The sequence below is a fragment of the Epinephelus moara genome, chromosome 2, assembly GCF_006386435.1.
Source record: "Epinephelus moara isolate mb chromosome 2, YSFRI_EMoa_1.0, whole genome shotgun sequence".
Taxonomy (NCBI): Eukaryota; Metazoa; Chordata; class Actinopteri; order Perciformes; family Serranidae; genus Epinephelus; species Epinephelus moara.
This window is the reverse complement of record NC_065507.1, coordinates 21,872,928-21,897,440: the sequence shown is the minus strand read 5'-3', so window position 1 is coordinate 21,897,440 and position 24,513 is coordinate 21,872,928. Positions and strand designations below refer to the sequence as shown.

The 24,513-nt window shown below is 41.1% G+C and overlaps 3 protein-coding genes across 5 annotated transcripts in view; 1 reads left to right on the top strand and 2 right to left on the bottom strand.

Moving 5' to 3' along the window:
* Positions 1 to 4,332, top strand: part of ptgir (prostaglandin I2 receptor) — a 32,751-nt gene extending 28,419 nt beyond the window's left edge. For both annotated transcript variants that reach the window (XM_050062102.1, XM_050062093.1), the window contains exon 3: positions 1,759 to 4,332. In XM_050062102.1, the coding sequence (XP_049918059.1) occupies positions 1,759 to 2,046 (288 nt within the window). In that variant the 3' untranslated portion in view covers positions 2,047 to 4,332. The remainder of the gene's footprint in view (positions 1 to 1,758) is intronic.
* A 2,927-nt stretch (positions 4,333 to 7,259) lies between these two features.
* Positions 7,260 to 13,858, bottom strand: si:dkey-202g17.3 (4F2 cell-surface antigen heavy chain). 2 transcript variants are annotated; one of them, XM_050062023.1, is made up of 10 exons: positions 13,725 to 13,858; positions 10,960 to 11,326; positions 9,704 to 9,868; positions 9,536 to 9,630; positions 9,362 to 9,439; positions 9,223 to 9,278; positions 8,938 to 9,130; positions 8,754 to 8,861; positions 8,607 to 8,669; positions 7,260 to 7,983 (listed from the first exon to the last, which is right to left on the bottom strand). In XM_050062023.1, exons 2-10 carry the CDS (start codon positions 11,315 to 11,317, stop codon positions 7,591 to 7,593), a joined length of 1,509 nt encoding a protein of 502 aa, XP_049917980.1. In that variant the 5' UTR covers positions 11,318 to 11,326; positions 13,725 to 13,858; the 3' UTR covers positions 7,260 to 7,590. The 2 variants fall into 2 exon arrangements, with proteins under 2 accessions (XP_049917980.1, XP_049917970.1); XM_050062013.1 differs by lacking the exon at positions 13,725 to 13,858 and adding an exon at positions 11,466 to 11,596.
* Positions 13,859 to 15,996: 2,138 nt separating this feature from the next.
* ppm1na (protein phosphatase, Mg2+/Mn2+ dependent, 1Na (putative)) lies at positions 15,997 to 22,324 on the bottom strand. Its single transcript, XM_050062079.1, has 6 exons — positions 21,637 to 22,324; positions 19,674 to 20,245; positions 17,146 to 17,263; positions 16,929 to 17,043; positions 16,764 to 16,827; positions 15,997 to 16,224 (listed from the first exon to the last, which is right to left on the bottom strand). Exons 1-6 carry the CDS (start codon positions 22,040 to 22,042, stop codon positions 16,192 to 16,194), a joined length of 1,308 nt encoding a protein of 435 aa, XP_049918036.1. The 5' UTR covers positions 22,043 to 22,324; the 3' UTR covers positions 15,997 to 16,191.
* Positions 22,325 to 24,513: the final 2,189 nt, after the last annotated feature.

The following is a 24,513-nucleotide window of genomic DNA, read 5'->3' as shown; positions in this document are numbered from 1 at the left end:
CGACAGCTCCATCATGTTCCGCTGTTACAGAGGCTTGAATCAAGTTCGATTTGGCTCCATCCTGCAGACAAAATGTTTACACTTGTGGTATGATAGGTTACCAAAACTGTTGAGTGAAAAAGTTAAACATTGAATATTCTTGATTAATCCATCAATCCATTGATTGAACAGTTAATCGTTTGGTCACTGAAATGACAAAACTAATGTAGATATATGATGATCAATTGTCATTCAGTAGATTAATTGACAGAACATTTCTTGTAAGTTCACGTGTATATCATCCTGGTTTGCTCATAATTGGGCGGCATAAACAAAACACTAACAAAACACCAAGGAAAATGAGCTCTGAGTGTGATGACACCGAGTTACAATGCCCATCTTGTCCTGTAATATTTAAAGGTCCAGTGTGTAAGATTTAGGGGGATTTATTGGCATCTAGCATGAAGATTGCAAATTGCAACCAACTTCAACTTTTCCTGGTTAGAATTTCTTAAGTGTTAATTGTTCAGGAGGTTTTTACCGGGAGCTGAACTGTCCGCAGAGGTCTCTTCCTCTCTAAAGCAAACGGACCAGGTGATTAAAACCAGTGTTTTTCCAAAGCTTTTTGACATGCCGTAGCTGGCCTGCTTGTCCAGTGCCTGCAAATGCATGCTCACCTTTTGTCTCTTATAACTTAATGTGTGCTTACAGCAGTTTCGCATTTCAAATCAGTTTCTCTGATGCCGTTCAGCATGTCAGGGTTGGGCCGCCAGCCTATCTCCAACTAATCTGTGCTGACCTTTTTTTTTCTTATAAATTTGGCAGAGGTCTCTTCCTCTCCAAAACAAACAGACCCAGTGTAAAATCAGTAAATTAAGCAGTTTTACTTTAGAAAATATGAGTTTTGTGATGCTCTAGTTGCACTGGATCTGCTAACTATGGTGGTTGATGGGAAAACCAAGAACGTGAATGGCCCTATCTAGAGCCAGTGTTTGGTTTGTGCGTGTTGACATGGACCCACTTCCTATGTAAATATAAACGGCTTATTCTAAGGTAATGAAAACACAATTAATTCTTATTTTCAGATGGTTATACACTAAAGAAAACATACGTATTATATTAGATTCCATTTCTGCCAATATATCCCCCTAAATCTTGCCCAAAGACCCTTTTATATACCATTATACTGAGTGCTTTACACAGCTTCCTATTACTAGTAATACAGTACATCACCAAAATGACCAGTATCAAAAAGCAAAAGTGTCAGAGCTAGTGTCCAGATGGTATTCTGTGAACACCGGCAAAATCTAAGCAAAGGAGAGAACACAAAAGGGATTTTTGAGAGCAATGCAGAAAGGTGAGAAGTTTTTTTTTTAAAGAAAGCAGGTGGCTGTGAGTAGCGGAGTTGAAGACATGGTGGCACCATTCTCGATGGGGTGTAAGGGCTGAGGACAGATAGTGAGAAGAAAGCAAGAATGTTGGGACAAGGCTAAAGATAAAACTGCATACTGAGTAGCCTCCATGGGGTGATTGTGGAAAAAAGACCTGCTCTGGATAAGCAAAGGTTAAAGCTCTGCAGCGCCAGAATGTCGCTGCAACATGACTGACAGACAGTCCTGCTGGTTCTCATTCTGGTTATCTAATCAGGGACAGAAAACCAGCAGGACTCTGCGACTGAGGTCTTACAGAAGACACAACTCTCTTGTATATTCTAGGCTTTACATTTGTAACCTACAAAAAGTAAAGACTGTGCCTAACCTCGACTCTCTCTGTTTACAGATTGCAGGCTTTATCAACGCGATTCATCCGTTCTGTGGCGACTCGGAGAACCTGACAGCCTTCCGCTTCTACGCCCTCAACCCCATCGTGGACCCTTGGGTCTTCATCATCTGCCGCAAGTCTGTATTTCACCACCTTTGCTCTCTGTTGAGCTGCCGCTTCAGCAGGAGAGCTGTGAAGACGACAGCACAGTGCGCTTTGTCTTTACCCCTTGACAATCACATACAGCGCAACCCCTCAGACGTGACAGTTCCACAGACGAACGCGTACTCCAGTTTACCTCTGTGACCCAACAGGAGCCCTCAGCTGCGTGGGGGGGACTGGAGGCTGGGAGGCTATCATATCTGATAAAACATTGGAGCAAATCTATGACATGAAACCTAAACGTTTGCAAACAGGATTCCTGCGCTCACCATTTTAAGGCACACAGACTTTGACAAAGAAGTAGATGCCACGGTGGAGATCTTCATGAACTTTGGAAAAAACGATTGCACTAGGTCTTGAATTTTCATTGACTGATGGAGGCTGTTTCAAAGTTGCAAAGAGGGTTGTGCCATAAAACAAACAGCACTGTAACTTAGCACTAAGGAACACATCAAACCATATCATGCCTATAAACATTATACTGTAAAATCAGAATATATGTACTCGGGTAAAAACTATATGGGTACAAAATGCATGAATGTATTCTGTCTTCTTTTCTCTCCGCCTTTTTTTTAAGACACAGCCAGGTAACTCTACTAATGGATTATCCTCATCTACAGTATGACATGAGATGCAGGTCACACTCAGTGACATTATTTTTTGGTCATCCCTGGGGTCGATGTTAAATTAATTTTCTGTGATCACAATTATAATGTATCCATCATCAAAAGTTTTCACCAAACATAAACCATTAGCAGGCTGTAATTAAGCATAGTTAATTTTATCATAAAACTAAAAGTTAACAGCCATGCTAGCGGCCCATTGAAGTGCTTTGAGCTGAGCACTAATTCCAGCATGCTAGCATGCTAATTTTAGCAGTTACAGTGTTCACCATCTTAGTGTAACACATTTTGGGCCTTTTTAAACTAAATATGACAACGGCACCACTGCACTCTTAAACCCCTTTCCAGTGGCTTGTGACATGCCTAGACGTCGTTTCACAGTGTTGAGCAAAACATTTACAGCATGATGTGAGCAGCTTAATCTGCATTTGGTCTGAAAGGCCTTTTTCTTCACTAACATTTGACTGATAGGAATGTCATCAGTTTAGCAGGTATTTTGTCATGAACCAGAGTACTGAACAGATTAAAACTTTGACCTGATGATGATGCTAAATGAAAAGTTAAGAAGTAATCTCATAATCTTAGCACCATAGTTAACTGTGCCAAATATGGCAAGCATCTCAGTGTCAGGGTGGCATTCAGGTAAAAAAAAAAATCAGGGGACTACCAACAGTCACCGAGCTTCATCTTCTCAGGAAAATGATCGTCTGCTTTGAGAAGATTTGATGGCTGTCTGTCAAGTAGTTACATTTACACTGTACCTGTGAAAATGGTCTTGAAAAATGGGTTTTGCTCCTTTCAGAGAGTACTTGTCTTTCCCACAGTGCAGCACTGTTCCACCTGCACAGACTGCATGTGATGTATTAGCATTAATAGACTGAAATCTCCTCTTTTCAGTTGTTGTGATCTGTCCAAAAAGAAATAACCTGCTGTAAAAATTATAGAAGCACTCTAGTAGTCTTAAAATGCAAGAAATTAAAAGCAAAAATAGTCAGTTTCAATTGAAGCTAAAGTTGATCTGAACTTAACCCACCTCTGTGGATGTTTGACTCTAATCTTCTAGACTAAACAATTCATTCATGCATTCATTCAACCTTTATTTATTCTCCAGAGATACTTGAGGGGCGGCCCTCATTGGCAATGAAGTTGAGTCAATAACCAAAACAACAAAGACATATACATTAGAAAAGGCAACACTATAATTTAATGATTACAAAAAGAATAAAAACCCACTTAAACTTACTAATTTCTCTAATAAGGGAAAACACTTGAGAGTTGATTCGGTTTAAAGGCCACTTTAGTCCAGCTCTAGGTTTAATTCCTGTTCCTGTCCTGCCGATATTGTCTTCGTATTGCATGAACGTTTAGCTCTACTCCTTCTTCTCAATCTCACTGTTTTCTAAGCTACCTATGATGATTGCTTGTGAATGTTGAAGTCTGCTGCTGCAAAATGCACTGTGAGAATTTTTGTTGTTGTTGTTGTGACTTACAGTAAATTGCATTTAAATGTGTATTTATGCCTTTTAACTGTGCTATAATGTTGTGTATCCTTGTGCTGGTTTGGCATGCAGCGGTATAGGGATGACAGATAGGGTGATGAGTTTTTTTGGCTGTGATGCACATTCACTTTTTTGCTTCGGTGCTCAGTCATGCATGACCCAAGATTAGTCAGACACATAACCACTTGCACATGTGGTCTTTGAGGGTATTTAAGTCTATTAAAATGAATGAAAGAATACAATTTTAGAAACAGAAAATTGTATACATGATATGGTACACATTTTGTTCATGTGAAATAAAATATTGACGTAAGAAAAAAACAAGTTGTCTGTGTATGTTCCCAAGGAGAAATGTTTATGCTGATTTCGTGATGTTTAACAGCCCTACATGTTTAAAGAAACGCACACACTGCTCTCCAACTCAGTTCATATATAGTTCTTAGCTGTCATGAGACCTGAGCATGTTTGCTGTGTATATGAAATGTAAGCAGTGACGAGATAAACAGAAGACGGTTGTGTTTAAGTGTAGGCAGTCATTTGTCTTTGTCTGGTTACAACCCCTAACATCAACCATGACTACAGTAGAAACATTTATTTGACATGCAGTGCTCCGTTTGTAAGACTGTAACCATCTGGAGATGTCCAAAGCGTCTTTTACTGTGTAAAACAATTAAAAATGAAGCATTAATTTATAAGACTACCAAAATATGTTCCAGTATATCAAGATTTAGGTGGAAGTAGAAGTTGTCAGAATGTAAGTCAGTGGTTCTTGTGATTGATTGTTGACTTTGGAAATAGATAAATGTGACTGTGACATTGGGCGGCACGGTGGTGTGGTGGTTAGCACTGTCGCCTCACAGCAAGAGGGTTCCCGGTTCAATCCCGGGTGTGGGAGCCCTTCTGTGCGGAGTTTGCATGTTCTCCCTGTGTCAGCGTTGGTTCTCTCCGGGTACTCCGGCTTCATCCCACAGTCCAAAGACATGCAGGTTAATTGGTGACTCTAAATTGTCCGTAGGTGTGAATGTGAGCGTGAATGGTTGTCTGTCTCTATGTGTCAGCCCTGTGATAGTCTGGTGACCTGTCCAGGGTCCGCCCCCCCCCCCCGCAACCCTAAAGAGGATGAAGCGGTTAGAAGATGGATGGATGGATTGTGACATTCAGATTCCTGTTGAACTGTTTTTATTTATGTTTTTCATTATGGAGTAAATGTATTGTGATAGATCTTGGTTTTGTGGGTGAGGTATATTTGTGTCATGAATAAATTAACTGAAGTCATGACGCAGCCAGAGCAAAGCACACTGGTTGTTTGCATCGCTCGAAACTGTGAAATGACACATCATTTCTTTGAGGTTCTTTGGAAGTGAAAGGGGTGATACGTTTCTGAAATGTGATGTGTTTACAGATCCTCACAGATGTGTAATTCAGATAACAGAAAGTGTTAATACCGACAGATAAATATTTACATTTGGAGCTGCAGAAATGAGGTGGGCTAGTTCATATTAAAATGACAGGGAACATTAACAATACTGTGAGAGCTGCATGATGACAGCTTATTATGTAAACTGTCTCATTTTATGTATTAGAATCTCCTGATGTAGGGACACATTGACCTCAAAGTCTCATGTAAAAGTTAGAGTTGGAAGAGCAGCAGAGCAGTGGCTGGTACTGTAGCACCACTCTGTGGTTAAAGCACACTCCTACAACTGGAAGTGTATTTCTAAGTCACAGTTTTCCTCAGGCAAATACATGTCAGTGTGAGCATGGTTGCAAAAAGGATTAACTTAATGTAATGTAAATCAAAGCAGTTGCAAAATGTCATTTGCTTCCTGGACATGAGTTACTCAACAAAAAACGCCCACAGAGTTTGAGATAACAAGAATTCACATACTACAGTAATTAGGATGTGGTTGATTTATTGCAACACCAGTGCAGCAGGGAGTTGTTCAAACCACCAGCCACATGTTAAGCAAATTACTCCTTAGACATAAATCAAACATTTTGAATTGTCTCTTTGATGTGTTTTCATCTTTGATTATGTTTCCTATGTCTGTTTTGAAATCAAGGAGAATACTTCTAGGAATACTTCGCCCCCCCATGAACATTTGTGCGTGTATTACTCACCCCATGATGAGAAATGAGAAAAAAAGAAATGCCTCTGGTGAACAAAGGCTAACATTATGATGAACTGATGTAAAGGTGACCACATGTGCTTCTTAAATGTGCCGTTACACTAAAACTGTCACATATAAAACACTTCCACCTAAACAGCGTCATGCAGAGACTAAAAGTTCACCTGTGTTGTTTATGCCCAAGTGTTTTAATCTAATGGTTTTATCTAAAATACATGTGTTTGGTAAGCGCTGAGCATACAACTGGATAAATGAGTCTTGGATTATACGGCATGAGCTGTGTGAGAATTATTAAAAGGATGATTTGGTATACTTGTGCTGTTGTTAAAAGTGGTCCCCTTTGACTTTGACTGATCAAAAATGTTTTTGGATTCTTCGTTTACCAGAGGCATGTGAGAAAACGTTTTCTTACCGAACTCAACATTAACACAGGGTGAGTAATTGATACCAGTGATCAGTTGGGGGTGAAGCTTTCCTTTAACCTCAGGAGTCCAGACAGTCTGCACAGGCATTTTATCTTTGTTTAGCACCTTTCAAACCGTCCTTAACTCACATGCAGCATCCTTTTGTTCAGTCCAAATGCAGGTATGAGTCACCATTTTGCTATTTCAAAGCTGCCAGGAACCCAAAACACACGAAAAATGATGCAGATAGCCGTCAAAATGTACAAATCTTGATAATGCCTCAAGTATTATTGAGCACTTTAAGGCTGTAGAAAATATTGTTTCAGCGTTTATTATGGTCATGAGCTTTGGGTTGTTTGCTCCGTAGGGTGGCTGGGCTCAACCTTAGAGATAGGGTGAGGAGCTCTGGAGGGAGCTCGGAGTAGAGCCGCTGCTCCTTTGTGCTGAAAGGTGTTGAGGTGGTTTGGACATGTGATCGGAATACCTCCCAGACACCTCCCATTGTTTTGGCTACGTCCAACTTGCGGGAGGCTCGGGGCAGACCCAGAACATGCAGGAGGGATTATATATCTCATCTTGTCTGGGGGTGCCCCAGGATCCCCCAGGAGCTGGGAAGCGTTGCATGGAAGGGACGTCAGCTTGCTCCCCCTACGACCCAGCCCCAGATAAGCAGATGAAAAATGGATGGATGAATAGATCCCAACTTGCTTTTGTGCCCTTTACATGCAAGATAGGTTTACGTATGCTTGTAAATCACTAAAAATATTTTTAAAACCCCCTCATCAGCAGTTTCAACTGGTTTTCTCAGCAAACTAACTTTGTTACAATAACGAAACTATTCATTGATCAATAGACAGCCTCCAATCCTGACAACAAAAGATGCCCCAAAGAACACAGAACCATTATTTTATTTTCAGTGACCTGTGAGCACATACCATCACAATATTAAAAACATTCGTGTCAAGACACCTGTCATTCTTTGAGAGGAAGACTGAAATAACTCTATGTCCTCGCAACTGACTCCAGAGAAGCTCTATGAGTAGCTTCCTGCCTCAAACAGTTTGATGAGGATGGCTTCGTGGGGCCGCAGCTCCAGCGTATCCAGATTCGTCGACCCCAAACGGTCCATTCCTGTGCTGCTCACGAACACTCCAGCTTTGGGCAGGCTCGGGGCCCAGGCGGGATCCAGGACATGAGGCTCAGGCCCGACGTTGAGCAGAATGAGGAAGTGGACACAACCCCATGAGCGCAAGAAGGCGAGGATCGGTGGAGAAGGGAGAGTGGAGTTGGCGGAGGAGGAGGAGTTGGTGGAAGAATTGAAGGGGAGGAAAGTGAAGCTGCCGAACAGGAGAGCTTCTTCTTTGGCTCTGGAGTGACTGAGGGAGGTGAAGAGAGTGACAGCTGAACGCTTCTTCTTCTCCTTGTCCTGAGGGAGGGATGCAGAGACAGTTACTGTAAATAAAACCTACCCAACTGATGCTCTGTGTCTTTATCTGCAGCTTTACATGAATTAAAAAGGTCCAGTGTGTCGAATTTAAGGGGACACATATGAAAAATAAGCATTTTATTTAGTGTGTTACCTTAGAATGAGCCGTTTATATCTACATAGGGAGCAAGTCCTCATCCATAGAGTCCGCCATGTTGCACCAACCATATTTATACAGTAGCCAAAAACTGACAGTTCAAACACTGGCTCTAGACAGGGCTGGTTGCTTTTTTCCATCAGCCACCGTAGTTAGAAGCTGCTGCATGACAGGGTTTTTTTTGTTGTTGTTTTTTAACAAACTGCTCTATTCAGTGTTTTTAATGCTTTCAATCACCAGGTCTCTTTGTTGTGGAGAGGAGAAGACCTCTATGGATGATTCAGCTCCCAGTAAACACCTCCTGAGCGATGTAACACTGAAGGAATTCTAACCGGGAAAGTTTCAGTTGGTTGCAATCTGCAATCTCACCACTAGATGCCACTAAATCCCCCTAAATCTTGCACACTGTTCCTTTAAATAGTCTCGTTCAGGTATTTCTAGAGGGACATCTGGCTCTGTTACTCACTTTATGGTTGTCTGGTGTTTCGTCCTTGTTTTCGTGTGGAGAGCTGATTTTCAGAGATGCATTCTGTGAGAGAGAAAAGTTTTATTTGGTAATGTGAACTTTTAAAACCGATCATTTATGGACTCAAAGTCTCGAGCGGGACTCCACCTGTGTTTGGTCGATGTCTTCATCATACTGCACTGCAGGTGATCCTGGCAGAGTCATTGTTAACACCAGGAGTAAGTTCTTCAAGTCACGGGATGGATTACCTCCAACCTGCAGAAAATAGTATATCATTCAGTTGGTGCATTATCAATCAGATTAATCGTCAGCTGACATGCATATGTCTTACTGTCCAGCCGGTCCATATGTCTTCGTCTTTTCTTTGCAGGTGTGTCTCTATGGCTTCAGCGACCTCCACAGCAGACTGAGGGTGTTGTGAAGGTGGCAGAATTGACTTCATGACCACATCCACCAGTGTAACGTTTTTCTGGCTGTTTTTCAGAGGCGGCAGGACGTCTGTCGTCTGTTTTACCACCACGATCCTGAAGATACACACAGATGGGCACTCTTTTCAAGCTTCATTTTAGAATGGACTGTTGAAATGAAAATCTTTCCACTGTATGTATAACGATACCTTTCCTCCTCTTCACCACTGAATTCTTTGAAGACATCTTTCCACTCCAGCAGAGTCTGAAATGTAAATATTTTATTGGATGTGAGTTTGTGAAAACTGCCTGTCAGAATACAAAACATGTGCATGGGCATCATTTTACCTTTTCTGAATATGCTGCATCAGTGTCACAGATCACAAAGCCTGCCGCACCCTGCTCCAGCCAGAACCGGAGTGCATGCTGTGGAAAAAGTATCGCCGTGTTTTAGAAAATCCAGCATCTCTGAGAATTTAACAGGATTAAATAGCATGACCAGAGAGTAGGTTTTATAAGTACTGTGGCTGAGAGGTTTGCTGTCTCATTTGCGTTTCCTGCAACCTCCCGAGGTCCCGACAGATCCAGTTCACAGACGTCTAACACCACTTTGAGATCTGCAGGACCAACGAAGAGCTCATTAAGATCTACCTGTGCAGGCTGTTCGACAAAAAGAGGTGCTTCACTCACCTGCTTTGTTGCTTTCAGCGAGCAGATGCTGGATCTGAGGCAAAGTCCCAACCCTTTGACCAGTCGCATTGTGTTTTAAAGGAGACACCTTCTTGTCAAACAGACCCTGGAGGATTAGAGCTCCTATGCCCAGGGACCTGAGGTAGGGAAGCTGCTCACACAGCGCTTGAGAGAGATTCAACATTACAGTTAGTAGGATTTCAAAGGAAAGTCATTCTGTTCAACTTCCTCATCTCCTTACTCTGTTTTTGTCTCCATACATTTTGTAGATACTATTTGTTTTATTTATACTTTTTTGTTGTTTTTCATGCTTCATGTTGCCTTTGACAGATGCTCATCATATGTGTAGTATTGTTTTTTTCGGTTATTATTGTGCATTACACAACTGTTCTTGAACTTTTTTAGTCATTAAATTTGCCTGTGTTGGATCAAAAACATTTCTCATATTACGAAACAATAAAATACCAGCCCACCCTGAAGAAAGAGCTATCTGCAAACCTTTCGTGTGAAGTTTGACAAACTTTAGCCTCCAACACGCATTCTCAGTAATCAGGGAGCCTCTCTGGGATTGTCAAAGGTTGATAAAATGTCTTTGGCTGAACGTCCTCATGCAGAGTGAACATAACGGATTAATATCAGCCAGCTGGAGCTCACTGAAGAAACTGGAAACTCCACCAATACGCAATGGCTGAGCAAGACTACCTTGCAAAAAACCTGAAAGCTTCTCTGGAGCCTGGACAGTTCCAAGCTCACGCCATGTCAACTGGTTTGTGCTGATTAAATTGGAAATTTGTTTGGGAATATGCACAATTAAAGCCATAGTTCATCTAACATGTTAATGGCTCTAAAGGCCGCTGTGTCAAAATCAATTTTCAAAACCATTATTTCAGTTTTGTATCTTGCACATTCTTGAATTATGGCATTTAATCAAATAACCACACAGCAAATCTGGTACAAGTTAGTATTCTAGCATAGATAAACTGTATGCATTGCACAGAGAGTGGGAAGAACCCATTTCCCATTTGGGAAAAACATGAGTTGCACAACGGAAAAAAATCCTGTAGAGCCTACATCCTGTTTTATCATTTTTCAGGCATCTTCATCATTCTAAAACCAGAACACAATGTCACAAATTTGGATGTATTTATAGAAAAACTGAAACATTTGGGGCTCTTGAGAACACATTAGTGCAGGACCCAAAAGACAAAAGATTCCACCCCGCTGTTCCGCCCCTGGATATATGTGTATTTCCTCACCATTGATGCCCCCTGACCTCTCGGCGGGCTGCAGCTGGTAGAACACAGCCTTCTGCCACCACTTGAGCGGCGTCACAACCGGCCTGGGGCTCATCACTATGATGGCGATGGAGATGGCGAGCATGGCCACCCAGGCCAGCCAGAACATGAGCACCAGGTAACACCGCACCTTCCTCCACCCCGGACCCCCCGCCGCGGCCTCCAGCTCCTGCTTGGTCAGCGGCTGCCACTGCTTGAATCTCTCCGGTTCAGGCTCCGGGATGAGAAGAGGGGCCGATTCCAGGCCGGCCACACTACCCGACAGCCCGGAGCCTGCCACGCTGCCGTAGCCGGTGTCTGCTCCTGCGTTCAGAGGCATCCTGCCCGGCTGCAGGTGGGTGACATACACTTAGATTAAGGGGGTTTGATTCCATTTAGAAGAAGCATGCAGACACTCAAGCAGCAGCAGACAGATGTTATGCAACTGTTTTGTTTTGTTTGGCCCTGTCAGTTTGGTCTATCCATACCTCATCAGCGGCCTCTTTCTCAGCTGGCTCCATGTTAACCTCAGGGGGACTACAGATGGAAACAACACAGGAGCTGCAGGAGTCAACGACACACTCAGCATGCAGCTCTGCCCCGACCTGCACCCACCTTTCCCCTGCTACCTGTTTTACACAGGTGTTTTAATTAACTGAATCAACTGCTTTGACATGCCACAGGTCAGGTGACACACAGGCATCTGATTGGCCAGTAAAAAGACTGTAACTTTGAAAGATGCCCACTAAATCTAAGTAAGACTGTCTTCATTTAGTATAATCTTATAGGCTATTATCTTAAACCAAACTATAGAATGTATTTTACACAGAACATGAACTGTTAAATTAGTCCTCCATTCACCTGCATTGCAAGTCTATGACGGGTCACAAAAACTCTTTCACACATGGGCAATTCAAAATACACCTAAGCGAATGCACACATAAATAACTTAAGGACAATATTTAAAGACAATAAATTACCTCACTACTTAACTATCATGACACTGCACAAAACAAAACATTAAACAAAAGAGACCCGGAGACTCCTGAGACCCTGCGTCCTCATATGAGGACATCACATTCTGGGTATGCTGCCTCTTGTCCTTGTTTGTGGACACTTTTTGTGGTTCCCTCTTATCTTTCTACATGTGCAGGAGCCAAAATCAATATGGCCTTTGCTCTCGTAATATTCTTCAAATGCTGGTTCCAAGGGTGAGAACAGAACTCGGCAAAAAGGCTTTTAAATATGCTGCCCTTTTTCGTCCTGGAATAATTTACAGAAGGATCTGAAACTGGCAGAGCTGATCACTGTGGGGAAATTTAAGTCGATTTTAAAGGATCGGGAAATTAGCTCTTTTAGTCAATGGGACTGTTCCTAATTAATTTTAAAATTGTACTCATACCATATTTGTTCTTGTCCTGGACCTTGTATTTCATGTTAATTGCATACTGTGGTTTTTATTCATTTTCATTCATTCATTTGATTCATTTTTAATCTCGATAAGGCTTTTACCTGGTTAAATAAAGGATATATATATTGTGCCATCTAGTGATAGTAAGACTGCAATACACTAATCCATGTAAAAACAAGATGGCAGCCATGTCTGCCAAGTCAGACTGCAGCCGATCCCGACACTAAAGAGGACAAGGTCCAAAACCTGATCACATTTTAAGGCTCAAACTTGTTTACTTACGATTAATAATGTTTGTAGTTTGATATGCCAACTAATTTGACCAATTTTAGCAACAGGTACAAGATAAGACGCTGTTAATTAGGAAGTACTCGTCTGAGGACATTGGGTCGTTATTGTTGTCTCGTTTGGGGATGTTGGGACTTCATTATGGTCAGACTGTCTCGTAAGTCAAAAGGAGGAGGAAAGAGGAAAATTGGTGCAGAGTTTCTAAATGAACAACGTTTCATTATTTGTAATTTATTTTTTGCAGAACAACATCCAGACATTTAAATAAACAGTTTTATTCTTCATCACACACTGTATTCATTTCACACCGAACCCCCCAACCGCTCGGAGCGCCTGTCATGGGCAGCCTCACTCTGACATCTCTCCACTTAGTGCATGTATAGGTCCTGTTTGTGCATGTGTGTGTTTGGACCTGTGTGTAATTGACAACAGAGTGAAAAAAAATGAATTTCCCCTCAGAGATTAATAAAGTATATAAAAAATTAAAAATAAACCCAATGTCCTCATATTTATTGCATATTTACTCTTTTATTTTAAAGGTCCAGTGTATAGGATTTAGTGGGGGCTGATGCGAAAACATGAATGGCCCTATCTATCGCCAGTGTTTATTTGTCCGTTCTGGGCCACTGTAGACTAACATGACTGACTAATGAAAACATAGTTATGAATGTAATATACCATTTCTGCCAATATATGCCTCTAAATCCTGCACACTGGACCTTTAATGTTAGCGATGTGGTCTTAAAGTTTGGACTGAGACCATTTAAAATCCATTTGGCTCATAAAACCCTCTGAAAACTCAAAAAATTCATTGACATTTCTGTCAGTTCCTATAAAATGTCTATAGATAGAAGCTTTAGCTGAAAGCAGTTATTGGTTAAGGGGCCCTCTGGTGGCCATCATACTGTAAACAGCTGCTTAGCTCCCCAGTATGTCTTGGGACCATAGAGAGGCTCTAGTTGAGCACGTCAGGCTCAAACCCAGGACCACTTTGTCTCCATGTTACTTATCTAAATATCACCCAAATACAGTCACAGTCATTACTCACATTTTCTGTCTGAGGTTTCAGGTCCTTTCTTCTTTATCACCTCTTACTCTTCTTTATCTTTGTCCACCAGTGTTCCCAGCTGAGCTGTGCCGTCTTGAGTTAAATATTGAGTGATCTGACTGGTCAGGAGTGAGGAGGTGAGAAGCACACAGTGTCTAATAAATGCCCTGCTCAGTCACTTCATACAGAGGTGCTGAGCCTCGCCACACCCTCGCAACACATTCTGAAGAACCCATGACTGCCATAGAGAGCTCCCTAAAGTCCCTCAAGAGGTAGTTTTCACTTTTAACTTAAGCTATGGTGCATTTATTATTGATAGTATAACATTGTAGATAGATTGTAGATAGTGATGTGATTTATATATTTGCTATATAGTTTTCCGTCTGTGTTAAGAATGTCCCACAAACTTTTATTTGGGTTTGAGTGTTTGAATGAAATGCAGGGTTGTAAATTCAAAGCCAGCCCCTGATTTTTAAGACTTTGCCATAAAATGTGGGATCTAATCTTCTAGTATTGTACTTTTTTTGTGTGCTTGTGTGTGATAGGCAATTAATGGATAACCCTTTTTTTTTACACCTGGTTAATCATGTGAGTGATTTTTAAAGCAAAAAATGCCAAATATTTGCTGGTTCCAGCTTCCTAAAATTTGAGAATTTGCAGTTTTATTCTTTTATGTGGTTCAATTACTTAACATGGTTGTAGATTTGACTGTTAATTGGACAAAACAAACTATCTGACAATGTCATATTGTGCTTTGGGGCATTTTTCACTGTTTTGTGACATTGTTTAGACAAAAAATTTAATTGATAAATTAATCAACAGATTATTAGATAATATTTTGCATCCCAAACTACTATAAAACTTAACTAATGGTATGTTTTAAATAAGTGGGTGTAGCTGTCACAAATATAATACTGTAAAATGAAAAATGTGTCAAAAACACAGTTTGCAGCATAAACACATAAACTGTTTACCTCGTCTATCATTTTATAGTATTTATCTATACATTTAAATTCAGAATAATTGAACTCACTGTACCAGTGATACTCAGTTTACGGCCCCGTCTAAGGGTGCTGTGTGGTACAAAAACCATTTTCTAATTCACAATAAATATGAACTGATCCACACAGGAAGTTGTTTTTTGTACTTTTCAATGTAAATATGGTGCCAGGAGACATTGAAAAATCAGAAATGAAAGTTGAGTGGTCCAACTCATGCAAAATCAATTGCTCATCATTAAGGGTGTTCATCGAGTTCTCCTTAGGATGCCTTGATTTTCCTCATTGATCACCATAAACTCAGCCATGTTGCTGTCAAGATGGAGTCAGAGGTCACTTGTGTTTTTTTCCGCGCTTTGGTTGCTGAGGTCCTCTGTGCAACGGTTTAATGAACTTTAAGCAATTCCTTAAGTATAAGACCAAGATAAGGAGAAAAACTTAAGGAAACTTATTTTATTTAAAGGAAGCCTTAACTTTTTAATTTAAAGGGACATCTTAACTTAAGATGCTTTGTGCAACTGGCCCCAGATGCTGCATCTGGATTTACCTCTTGGTGTACTGGAGTGAAGCAAACATAGAATATTGAGAACAAGCAAATTATTTATTGATAAATATGAATAATGTTTGTTTATTTGCCCTTGTTCTCTTGTAGTGTCCCCCAGGCAAAGAGAGCTGACTACCCTGCACTATATTTCCAGTGTGTTCTGTACAAATCTATTTCCTGCACGAGAACAACTTCTAAATCACACGGTGACATCACACATCACACGTCCTCTCTAAAGAGACACAGGGGTCCACGTTTAATGAGGTATGTGTGCTAATTCCTGGGAACATCTCATGCTCTCTGTCCCCCTCCTCCATCTCTCTCTCTCTTGCTTTCTTTCTCCTTTTGTGTCTCTCCCTCTGGCTTTCTTCTCTTATGGCATACGTTTATGTTCTTGCTATAACAAGTCATTGCGATCCATGTCACCCTTGCTCCCTGACAGCATTGTGCAAACTAATTATTTACTGAGAGATACTGCGTTCCATCATGAAACTCTCTCACACACTTTGTAGCCCACGTGCGGAGCACACGTTGAAGAGTGAAATGCTATTTAGTTTATTGTTGTGTGATTTGTTGCTGCAGAATAAAGAGTGTCAGATCATTTGTTTTCCACACACACATTTTGTATACAATATCAGCCACACAGTCATGTAAAATGAGCTGCCTTAAGCCTCTGGCATGTGCAGATAATGTATCTATTATATGACACAACAAAAAATATAGTGCCGATATTACAAAAAAAACAACACAGTGGGGACTTGATTCAAACTTCATTAAAACTGACCGGAAAGCAAACTGTCAAAGAGAAGGTATTACATGACAAATAGTTAATTTAGTTCTCATCTAAATTGTAAAGTGTCTTGTTTCAGCTGGTCTCCATGAAGATGGTGCAGCTGGTGAAGATTGTGTTTCCATGGTAACGGCTTTAGTTTGAGTCCTCCTCCGATCCTTCAATGTCCTGAAACATCATAACACAAATATGTCATCAACACCGACCACTGACACTGTAGACGTAACCTTTTTTCTGAGCTACTTAAAAAACAGCAGAACGTACTTTCTGTCATTATAAAAATCAAAGGTCATGACTTATTGGTTGTGTTCATTTAAAGAGAAATTCCCTGATATCTACTTTAGTTTTTACCATTATTTTCATTAGTCCTAATAGTTATTTTCATGATTGATTAATTGGTAAATTATTTGTTTGCAGTAAATTGACTCATTAAGTACAGTAAATTATTTATCTGGGTTTTGGACTGTTAGATAAAATAACACAAGTGTAAGAATAAGCCAAAATGACGTTCTCAAACTATTGTGTGACACACTTTGTGGCCCCACTGACCTGTGTTGTCACTGTAACAGCTAAAAATAATTGCCATTTTTCTTTTGTACTAGTCACATGACAGCAGCGAACAGTTCAATGTCTACTCTACCCTCAATATATTTCTAAGGGTGCAGCCTTAGAAAACTGTGTAAGATTTAGGCACATAATTGTCTCACCATTGGCTCCTGAGATCTGATAGTCATGATGTGTTTCTGATATGCAGAGATGATACAGTCTCTCCTGCAATTCAAAGAGGGAAACAGTGGTATAATGTCTGAAGGATTTCTTTTTGGTTCCTCAAAATTTTATTGTTTTTTTTTTTTTTCATTCATCAGTCTTACTTGCTGGTGATGCCTCCTCCTGGTGGGAGCCCAGGCATCCCCTCTGCAGCCAGGAATTTGATCACGTACAAAAGGTCAGGGTCTTCATCTCTGGACCTCATCATCTGGATTATATCTGTGACAGGTGATAGCCAAATCAATGCCGTTATAAATCAGGGTGCTGACAGTAGTTTATTTTGTTGTTGGGGCTCAGAGTGACTCTTGAGCAGAAAATCACCTTCCACTTTCATGTCAATCTGTTGCTCCAGCTCTGCCTCCTGCTGCAGTGCCTCCTGTGACACCTGGGGGGCGCCGGGGAAGCAGACGATGATGATGCTCATGTTGTCCAAGCTGCCCTGCAGAGGGAGACAGACATGTTAGAGAGGAAGCACTACCACTGCACAGGTAGACAGTGGTGGCAGGTAACTGATTCCTGTATATTTTTTGAGGTATTCAACAGCTTGTGTTACTTTTGTTATTTTTTGTTTTGTTACTTATTGTTACTATTACCACCAGTTAATCTGTATATTAAGATTTGAAAAACCCATAATGAGCACATGAATTACACGTGGCTTTGTTATTCAGTATGTTTAACTGTGCAAAAAATACACAGTTTAGATTAGCACCACCTCAACAGGGTGTTAAATTAGAGTGCTTCTTGTGTGTTAACCAGGTGGTTACAGATCCTTAAAAAGTCTTAAAGGCCTTAAAAGTCATTAAATAGTCTTACATTTTAATTGGTGAGGTGTTTACTACAAACATGTTGTTTAATTTCACACTTACCTTTGCACAAGATCACATATATACTACTTACCTGCGATGTTTAAATAAGTAAAACATGATTTGTTAAAAAAAAAAAAAAAAAAAGTGTCTTGAGTGGGTCTTTAAAAGCATTAAATTTAAGAGTCTTGTGGCCACCCTGGTTAAGTCAGTGTTTCCAACCCACTAACATGAAATAGTAAGATAATCAAGGTTCAGTCATGGAAAACCTGGAAAAGTCATGGAATTTAATAATTTAATTTTCCAGACTTTGAATAGTCATGGTAATTTGAAAGTTTTGGAAAGGTCATGGGTACATGACTGTAATTTTCTGTGGATAACTTAACATATAATGACGCAAACATAACCAACTAGACTAGAAAAGGTTGCTGTTAATATTCACACAATAATTAACATTTTAGGAAAGTAAACTATATAAATCTGTTCATTAAATTTTAGTATGGGTCCTTGAAAAGTTAAGTTTTGTCCATTAACATGTTTTGGAAACCTGGATAATCTAGCAGAGGGTTGTCTGCCTACGTAATGAGTACTTTTACTTTTGATGCTTCAAGTCAATTTTACTGATAATGCTTCTGCACAAGTTTGAATGCAGCACAGTCTTCCATCAGTTGAAGTCTGTTGAAATAGACCTGTTGATAGCAGGCAACTGACGTCTGTTTTTGTTTTGACAAGCTATCAGTCTCTTATGATGTCACAGTCGAGTACTTACACTGGATGATGATAATGCTGATCCGCAAATACATTACTTTAGCTAATGAAAAATGCACCTGTGAAGTAGCGCTGGAAGGATAAATCAGCTAGATATTAGCTTATTGTAGATATATCCAATTAAGAAGTTACAAACAATGTCAGTACAGAAATGCCACACTTCTACAAGCACACATTGCAGTTTAAGAAATATCAGCCTGTTGGTTATGACATCAGCGAGGCGAGGAGGGTGCACTAGAACATGTAGTCTTTCAGCAGTATAGTAAGCCTTTTTAGGTGAAATAAATAGCAGCCCATCCCGGCCTGGATAAAGCCTCTGAGCCCTTATGCATTGAGCTGTAACATTGAGACTCACATTCAGTTCTAATCCGAGCCATGTGTAGCATTTCTTCCCTCCTATCCCATGTCCCATGATGCTGTAATACGGCTATTTATAGGCCAGGCTAAGGCCTCGTCAGTGTTCAGATGTGCAGTTACTAACAAGCATTAACGAGACCTGCAGGAGAAGTCTGCTTACATAACAACATCACCTCAGACCCTGCCCTCAGTGTACACTTGCCCTCAAGCTTCCCATTCATAAATCCACCTGCTGTAACACTGTGCGTCACAGAAAAATCCAATGAGCTGAGTTTGGAGGAATTGGTGTTCTGCCGAGCTAAGAGTACAGGAATGCTACTACTGCGCATGTATTTAAGTAGATTAATTAAGAATGTACAATTACATTTCTGTGCAGTCTAATCTGTCCTTTTAGGGAACATGTGTGAGGCAAATACTTAAAAGAGAATCTGGAACGTCAGCTCTGATAAACTCTAAATAAGACCATTTGTGGGAACACAACGTTTAACTCACATGGAAGTTTGAGACATAAATTATAGCATGGCTTCATTCAGCCAGCCACCATCTGTGACATGGCTATGGAACCTTACTGCTTCTGTGATACTGACCATCACATATTTATTCTTTGATTCTGTGCTGAAAAATGCCTATACCTGGTCATGGTCATGCCAAAGTTGTTTCACAGGCCTTTATGCTGAGGTATCTCTGGCAAATCTTCCTCACATTTTTTCATTTAACTTTTAGAGAAATATTCCAATCTGTTTGCCGTTCCAGTGATTCTTCCTTCCTGGTGCAGTGTTTGAATCTGAAGGGTTATTTCCTAACCACACAAAGGTTAAAGTGTATGTGTTGGTATCACAATCTTTCATCAAACCCTTTCGTTTTCTTTTCTTACAGTTTAATGCACCTTGTCTGTGTCCTGTTGTGATGTTGACTTCTCACCTTATAGAGACACAGGTCAATGACTTGCGTGCAAATCTCCCTCAGGTCATCGCACACCTGCAGACGACTTCGCACAAAGGCACACAGTTCCTCATTACCAATGGCGTCCCACACACCGTCACATGCTAGAATTAGGAACTCATCTTCGGGGGTCCTCTCCATCTCGTACACTTCTGGCTCCGGCGACACTAGCTGCTCAGTCTGCGGCCTCCAGTCCACCTCCTTGAAGTCAAAGTCCCCCAGTGCTCTGGAAACTGCCAGCGAGCCGTTGACTCTCTGCAGGGTCACCGAGCCCCCAGCATTCTGGATGCGCTCCTTTTCTCTGGGGTTGAACGGCTTGTGGTCCTCTGTGTAGAAGACCACCTGGCCGTTATGGCAGAGCAGGGTGCGGGAGTCCCCGCAGTTGACAAAGTAAATGTAGCGTGGTGAAATCATAACGGCCGCTGCAGTGGAGCCACTGCGGTCCCAGTTGTCCTGGCGAGCCAGTTTGTGCATGTGGGTGTCAATGTCCAGGAAGCCTTCACGGATCCCCTCCTTCACCTGCTCGGGGTCCTCGTTTGCTGTGACCCCACCTGTGGGAAATGAGGGGCAAACATTTGGTTTAAAGACTGAGATGTTGTTTGTTTAGAGGCCAACACACATGGACCAAGGTACCATGTACACTGGGGGTTCATCTTGTGTTTGAGTTGTGAAATTCCTGGCTCCAACATTTAGTCAAGTCAGCAAAGGTGTAGATTTTCTGGATGTTGGGGTTGGGGGGGACACAGGGGACACATCGGCCTCAATATGTAGAACATTTAACTTTTGCCCACCCCTGCACAGGACTTTTGTTTTGATGACATTAGAGACATTTCCATCTTAAATTGATGCAGAAAAAGCATAAATTGGTGCATAAACATTCACCAGAATGCACAAAATTAAGTGTTGGATGCTTCAAATTTCATGGGGGACACTCCTGTTTCATATGTTCCCCCCTAATGTTGAAACAAAACCTACACCCTTGGACGTCAGGGTACTGAGACACCCACCATAGAGAGGACATCACCTGTGTTATTGTGCAATAACATGGCTGACAAGATTCTTACTCTTAATTATCAAATACAGTTTGAACTAAAATCTTCATTTATCCAAGAAAGCATAAAAATGGCTTTTTCCAGAGAGTGATAAGTAGCAGTAAGAAGAGTTTCAGACTAAAGATTACAGCCTTTCATGTAACTATGATTTTAATCTTTTCTCATATGGCCAACCAATGAGTTTACAGCTCTAAAAATAGGTAACCTGACACGTGATATATCAGCACCTGTGTTTTGTTTGGCTCCATCCCTGAATGTTCGGCACTACTTTGCATGATCCAGTGAACAGTAACAGCAATAACAGTAATATCCAGCATTCTTATGTAAAAATATGCAACACATTATGTTGTTTATGTGTTTATCAGCTTTCATTACTGTATACACATACATGGCACGTCCGACTTCCAAGATAATCTCACCCTTAAACCTAGCTTTTTATTAATCTGCTCATAATCAGCTACTTTCACTGACTTAATGTCCCTAAATCAAGTTTATTTCTATGCTTAAAAACAGTGACATCAAATGTGCAAATGTGTTAGTTTCTCAGTATACCAGTAGTACTTAATTTGAGTGTTTTCTTTGCAAAACAAGTTATTTATTTGCAATGCCAGTGCTGTATGTTTTCAGTTTAAATGATGATTTTGTTAACACGTTACACGTAACTGATTCTCCCTGATTATATCATGTTATTTATTTTGCAGATTCTGCAAAAGCAACATACAGTAAGTGCATTTAAACTCAGTATGAACAGCAAGAGAAAAGTGCATTCCTCTCAAACACACAACTAAAAGCATGTGTAGTGCTGCAGTATAAGTGCTAGGAGTTATATATGTATTTTTTACCACTTTGAATAATTAGATTCATCCTGTCGGCCCCTCATGGTTCTGTACCTGTTGCCAGGATGTGCTCCAGCAGGTTTCTGGAGCAGTACTGTGCCACTGTGGTGCCTGCATGTCCATCAAAAACAGCAAAGTACCCCCAATCCTTCAGGTCTCCTGTCAGCTGGGGCATGCAGGTGTGGGCGTCCTCCATCTGAGCCCTCCAGCCCTGCATGCTCGCCACAGCGTAGTTCATCCCTGACTGAGATTCCCCCTCTGACACATGTTTCTCCAAGATGGGCCGATCCAGATACGGGCTCGGCATCGAGTCGTCGTCGTCGAAACTGTCTTCCTCCTCAGATCCAGTTTCCCTGGGCCCCCCTTTGAAAAAGAAGGTGACCATCTTCTCCGTCTCTTTGACTAGCTGGCGGAGGAAGGAGGGTACCTCCACATTGCTGGCACGCCTGGCCGTCTTCATCACTCCGCGAAGCCTGTTTTCAAGCTTCTTGCTCGACCTGGCAGCAGCCCGTCTCCTCCTGGTGACCCTCCTCCGGCCCTGTGTTTTCCGCAGCAGGTCCAGCGCAGCAGTTAAGCTGTGCCACCCCAAGCAGGTAAACAAACAGTAACCTCAGATAAGAAGAATCCTGTTAAATGAAAAACTGAGTTGGTTTTCTGTTTAAAATTATCAGGCCCATTTTTGCATCCCTGTGGGTACAGTCTGAGAATCCTTCTTCTGTCCTTTGAATTTGACAATTAGACCATCAGGTGTCTTCCTCTCACTGTTCCTGTCTTCCCTCTGTCTATTCTTTACCTGTCCTGTATCTACCCTGTACTTGTATTGGCCTATCTATTTCTGTTGATTGATCCCTTTGCCCCACCTACTGCCTCCCTCCCTCCCTCTGTCTGTGTAACGCTGCGGGATAATCACCTGGCCTTCAAGGAAGCCCAGGTGACCCGTGTCTCCTCACAAGCATGGATTATGAGCATGACATTTTACAACAACACAGAGGGATCCCAGTCAGTCACACCTGTCTGCATGGGATTAATGGCTGAGACAAACAATATTGCAAACAATAGGCAGAGTGAACAACACTGCACACTGCTTCTGTTGCATACAGGAGGTATGGGACTTACTGTGGGGAGCTCAGGGTATATTGAATTGAAATATGCATGAAGAATAGAGTTTCAGGGTAAATTATTCAGCTTGGAAACAGCAGTTTACAAAACAACTTTGTGTCAAGGTGTGTTTACTAGCTGCTCTGGAGCTTTTGATCGTGTCACATGGTCATCATGACCCGAGAGAGTTTGAACAGTTTTACCCAGACTGGGGTTTCGAGGTAAAATAATAAATATATCAACTTTAAAGGACAACTGCTAAACCAATATGGGCAGGAAGTCATTAAATTTGGTCAGAAAGAAATGGAAATTTGAACGACATGACAACTGAAGCCTGTATCATAAAGCGAGATTCAGAAGGTAGAAGGTATACTTTATTAATCTCGCTTTGTGATTCAGGCCCCAGCTGTCATTTAAACTTGCATGTTCAAATTTCTAATGGGTTTCTCATGGGTTTACCGGCTATAATATATCTTGTGCACCGGTGTCATAAAGCTTTTATCCAGGGTAGGGCAGAGAAGGCAGTATTAAAAATACACATTTAAATGCAATTCAGAAAGAATAAAATAGAGGATAAAACAACCTAAAATGGAATAAAATAGAATAAAGACAGGAAAAAAAAAAGTTGTCTTGCTAGTTAAATGTCAATCTTCTAAATTTGTGTTATATGTTTACACACCCACTTTAACCCTACCCTGCCCTGTATGTGACTTTCTGCATCCCAGCCACGCGTCCTAATCTCATTAGCTGCTGTGTATTTGGAGCTCCTGGCCTGGTTTACATGTAGGAACCCCTGAGGTTTAACAGCGTTAAGGACTATATGTGTGATAGTTTGTTCTTGTCCAGCTTTAAGTAGGTCTAAACCTTTTATCAGGGCCTCTGCTGGCAGTGTTTCAGTGTGTCTATTTACCTTTATTAAGACCGAGCACGCACACAGCAAATTAGACGTCACAGGATGTAATTACCCTGTGACTGTCTTTACTCAATATGATTCGCACACCACTTTTGAATACGAATATGGAATTGTTAAATTAAGTGTCTGTCTATATCACATCACTCGTGTGGGTAGCAAAGCCCACTTGGTTAAAGGTACAGTTGGTAACTTTTATGAAAATAACATATTTGCTTCGGCTGAAACCGTATTCTGAAAGAAGTAAATGAGACAGATAGTCTGTAAAAAAAAAAAAAATCATATCCCCGCCCCCCCCTCCTCTTCCACTGCGTCTCACAGAAAACAACCAATCAGAGCTGAGGAGTCTCTAACACAGCTGTCAATCATGTCAGTCACTGCTCCTGAACTGTGGTCAAACTGTCAAACTAGGCAGCGCTGATCAAATGTGAATCAAGATCCTGTTGCTGCATTGCCTGTTTCTCTCCTCATGTGTTTTCAGAAACATATTTTAGTGTACTGTTTGTGTAGCTGTAAAATAATTAAGTTTGGATATTGCATGTTGGATAATAGTCAACTGAGGTACCAAGCACCACCTACCGACCAGACCAACTTTTATTTTACAGCTAAACAGTACACTAAAATATGTTTCTGAAAACACATGAGGATGATTGACATGATTGACAGCTTCATTAAACTGTTTTGTTCTGATTGGTTGTTCTCGTTAACCTGAGGTAAGTAGCACTACAAAGCACTAGAGTCAAGCCCCCCGGAGCAGCACCAGGCTTTGAAGCCAGTTTTACTTAGTGTCCAAATGTGTAATTACAACGCCCAGGTCTGTGAGGCCATTGGGCCCAACAGACTTTTTCCCTTAGACTTACACTGAGAAAGAGACGTCTGAAAACCAGCAGATAAATTTTTTTGAGCGTCAAAATCCCACAAAA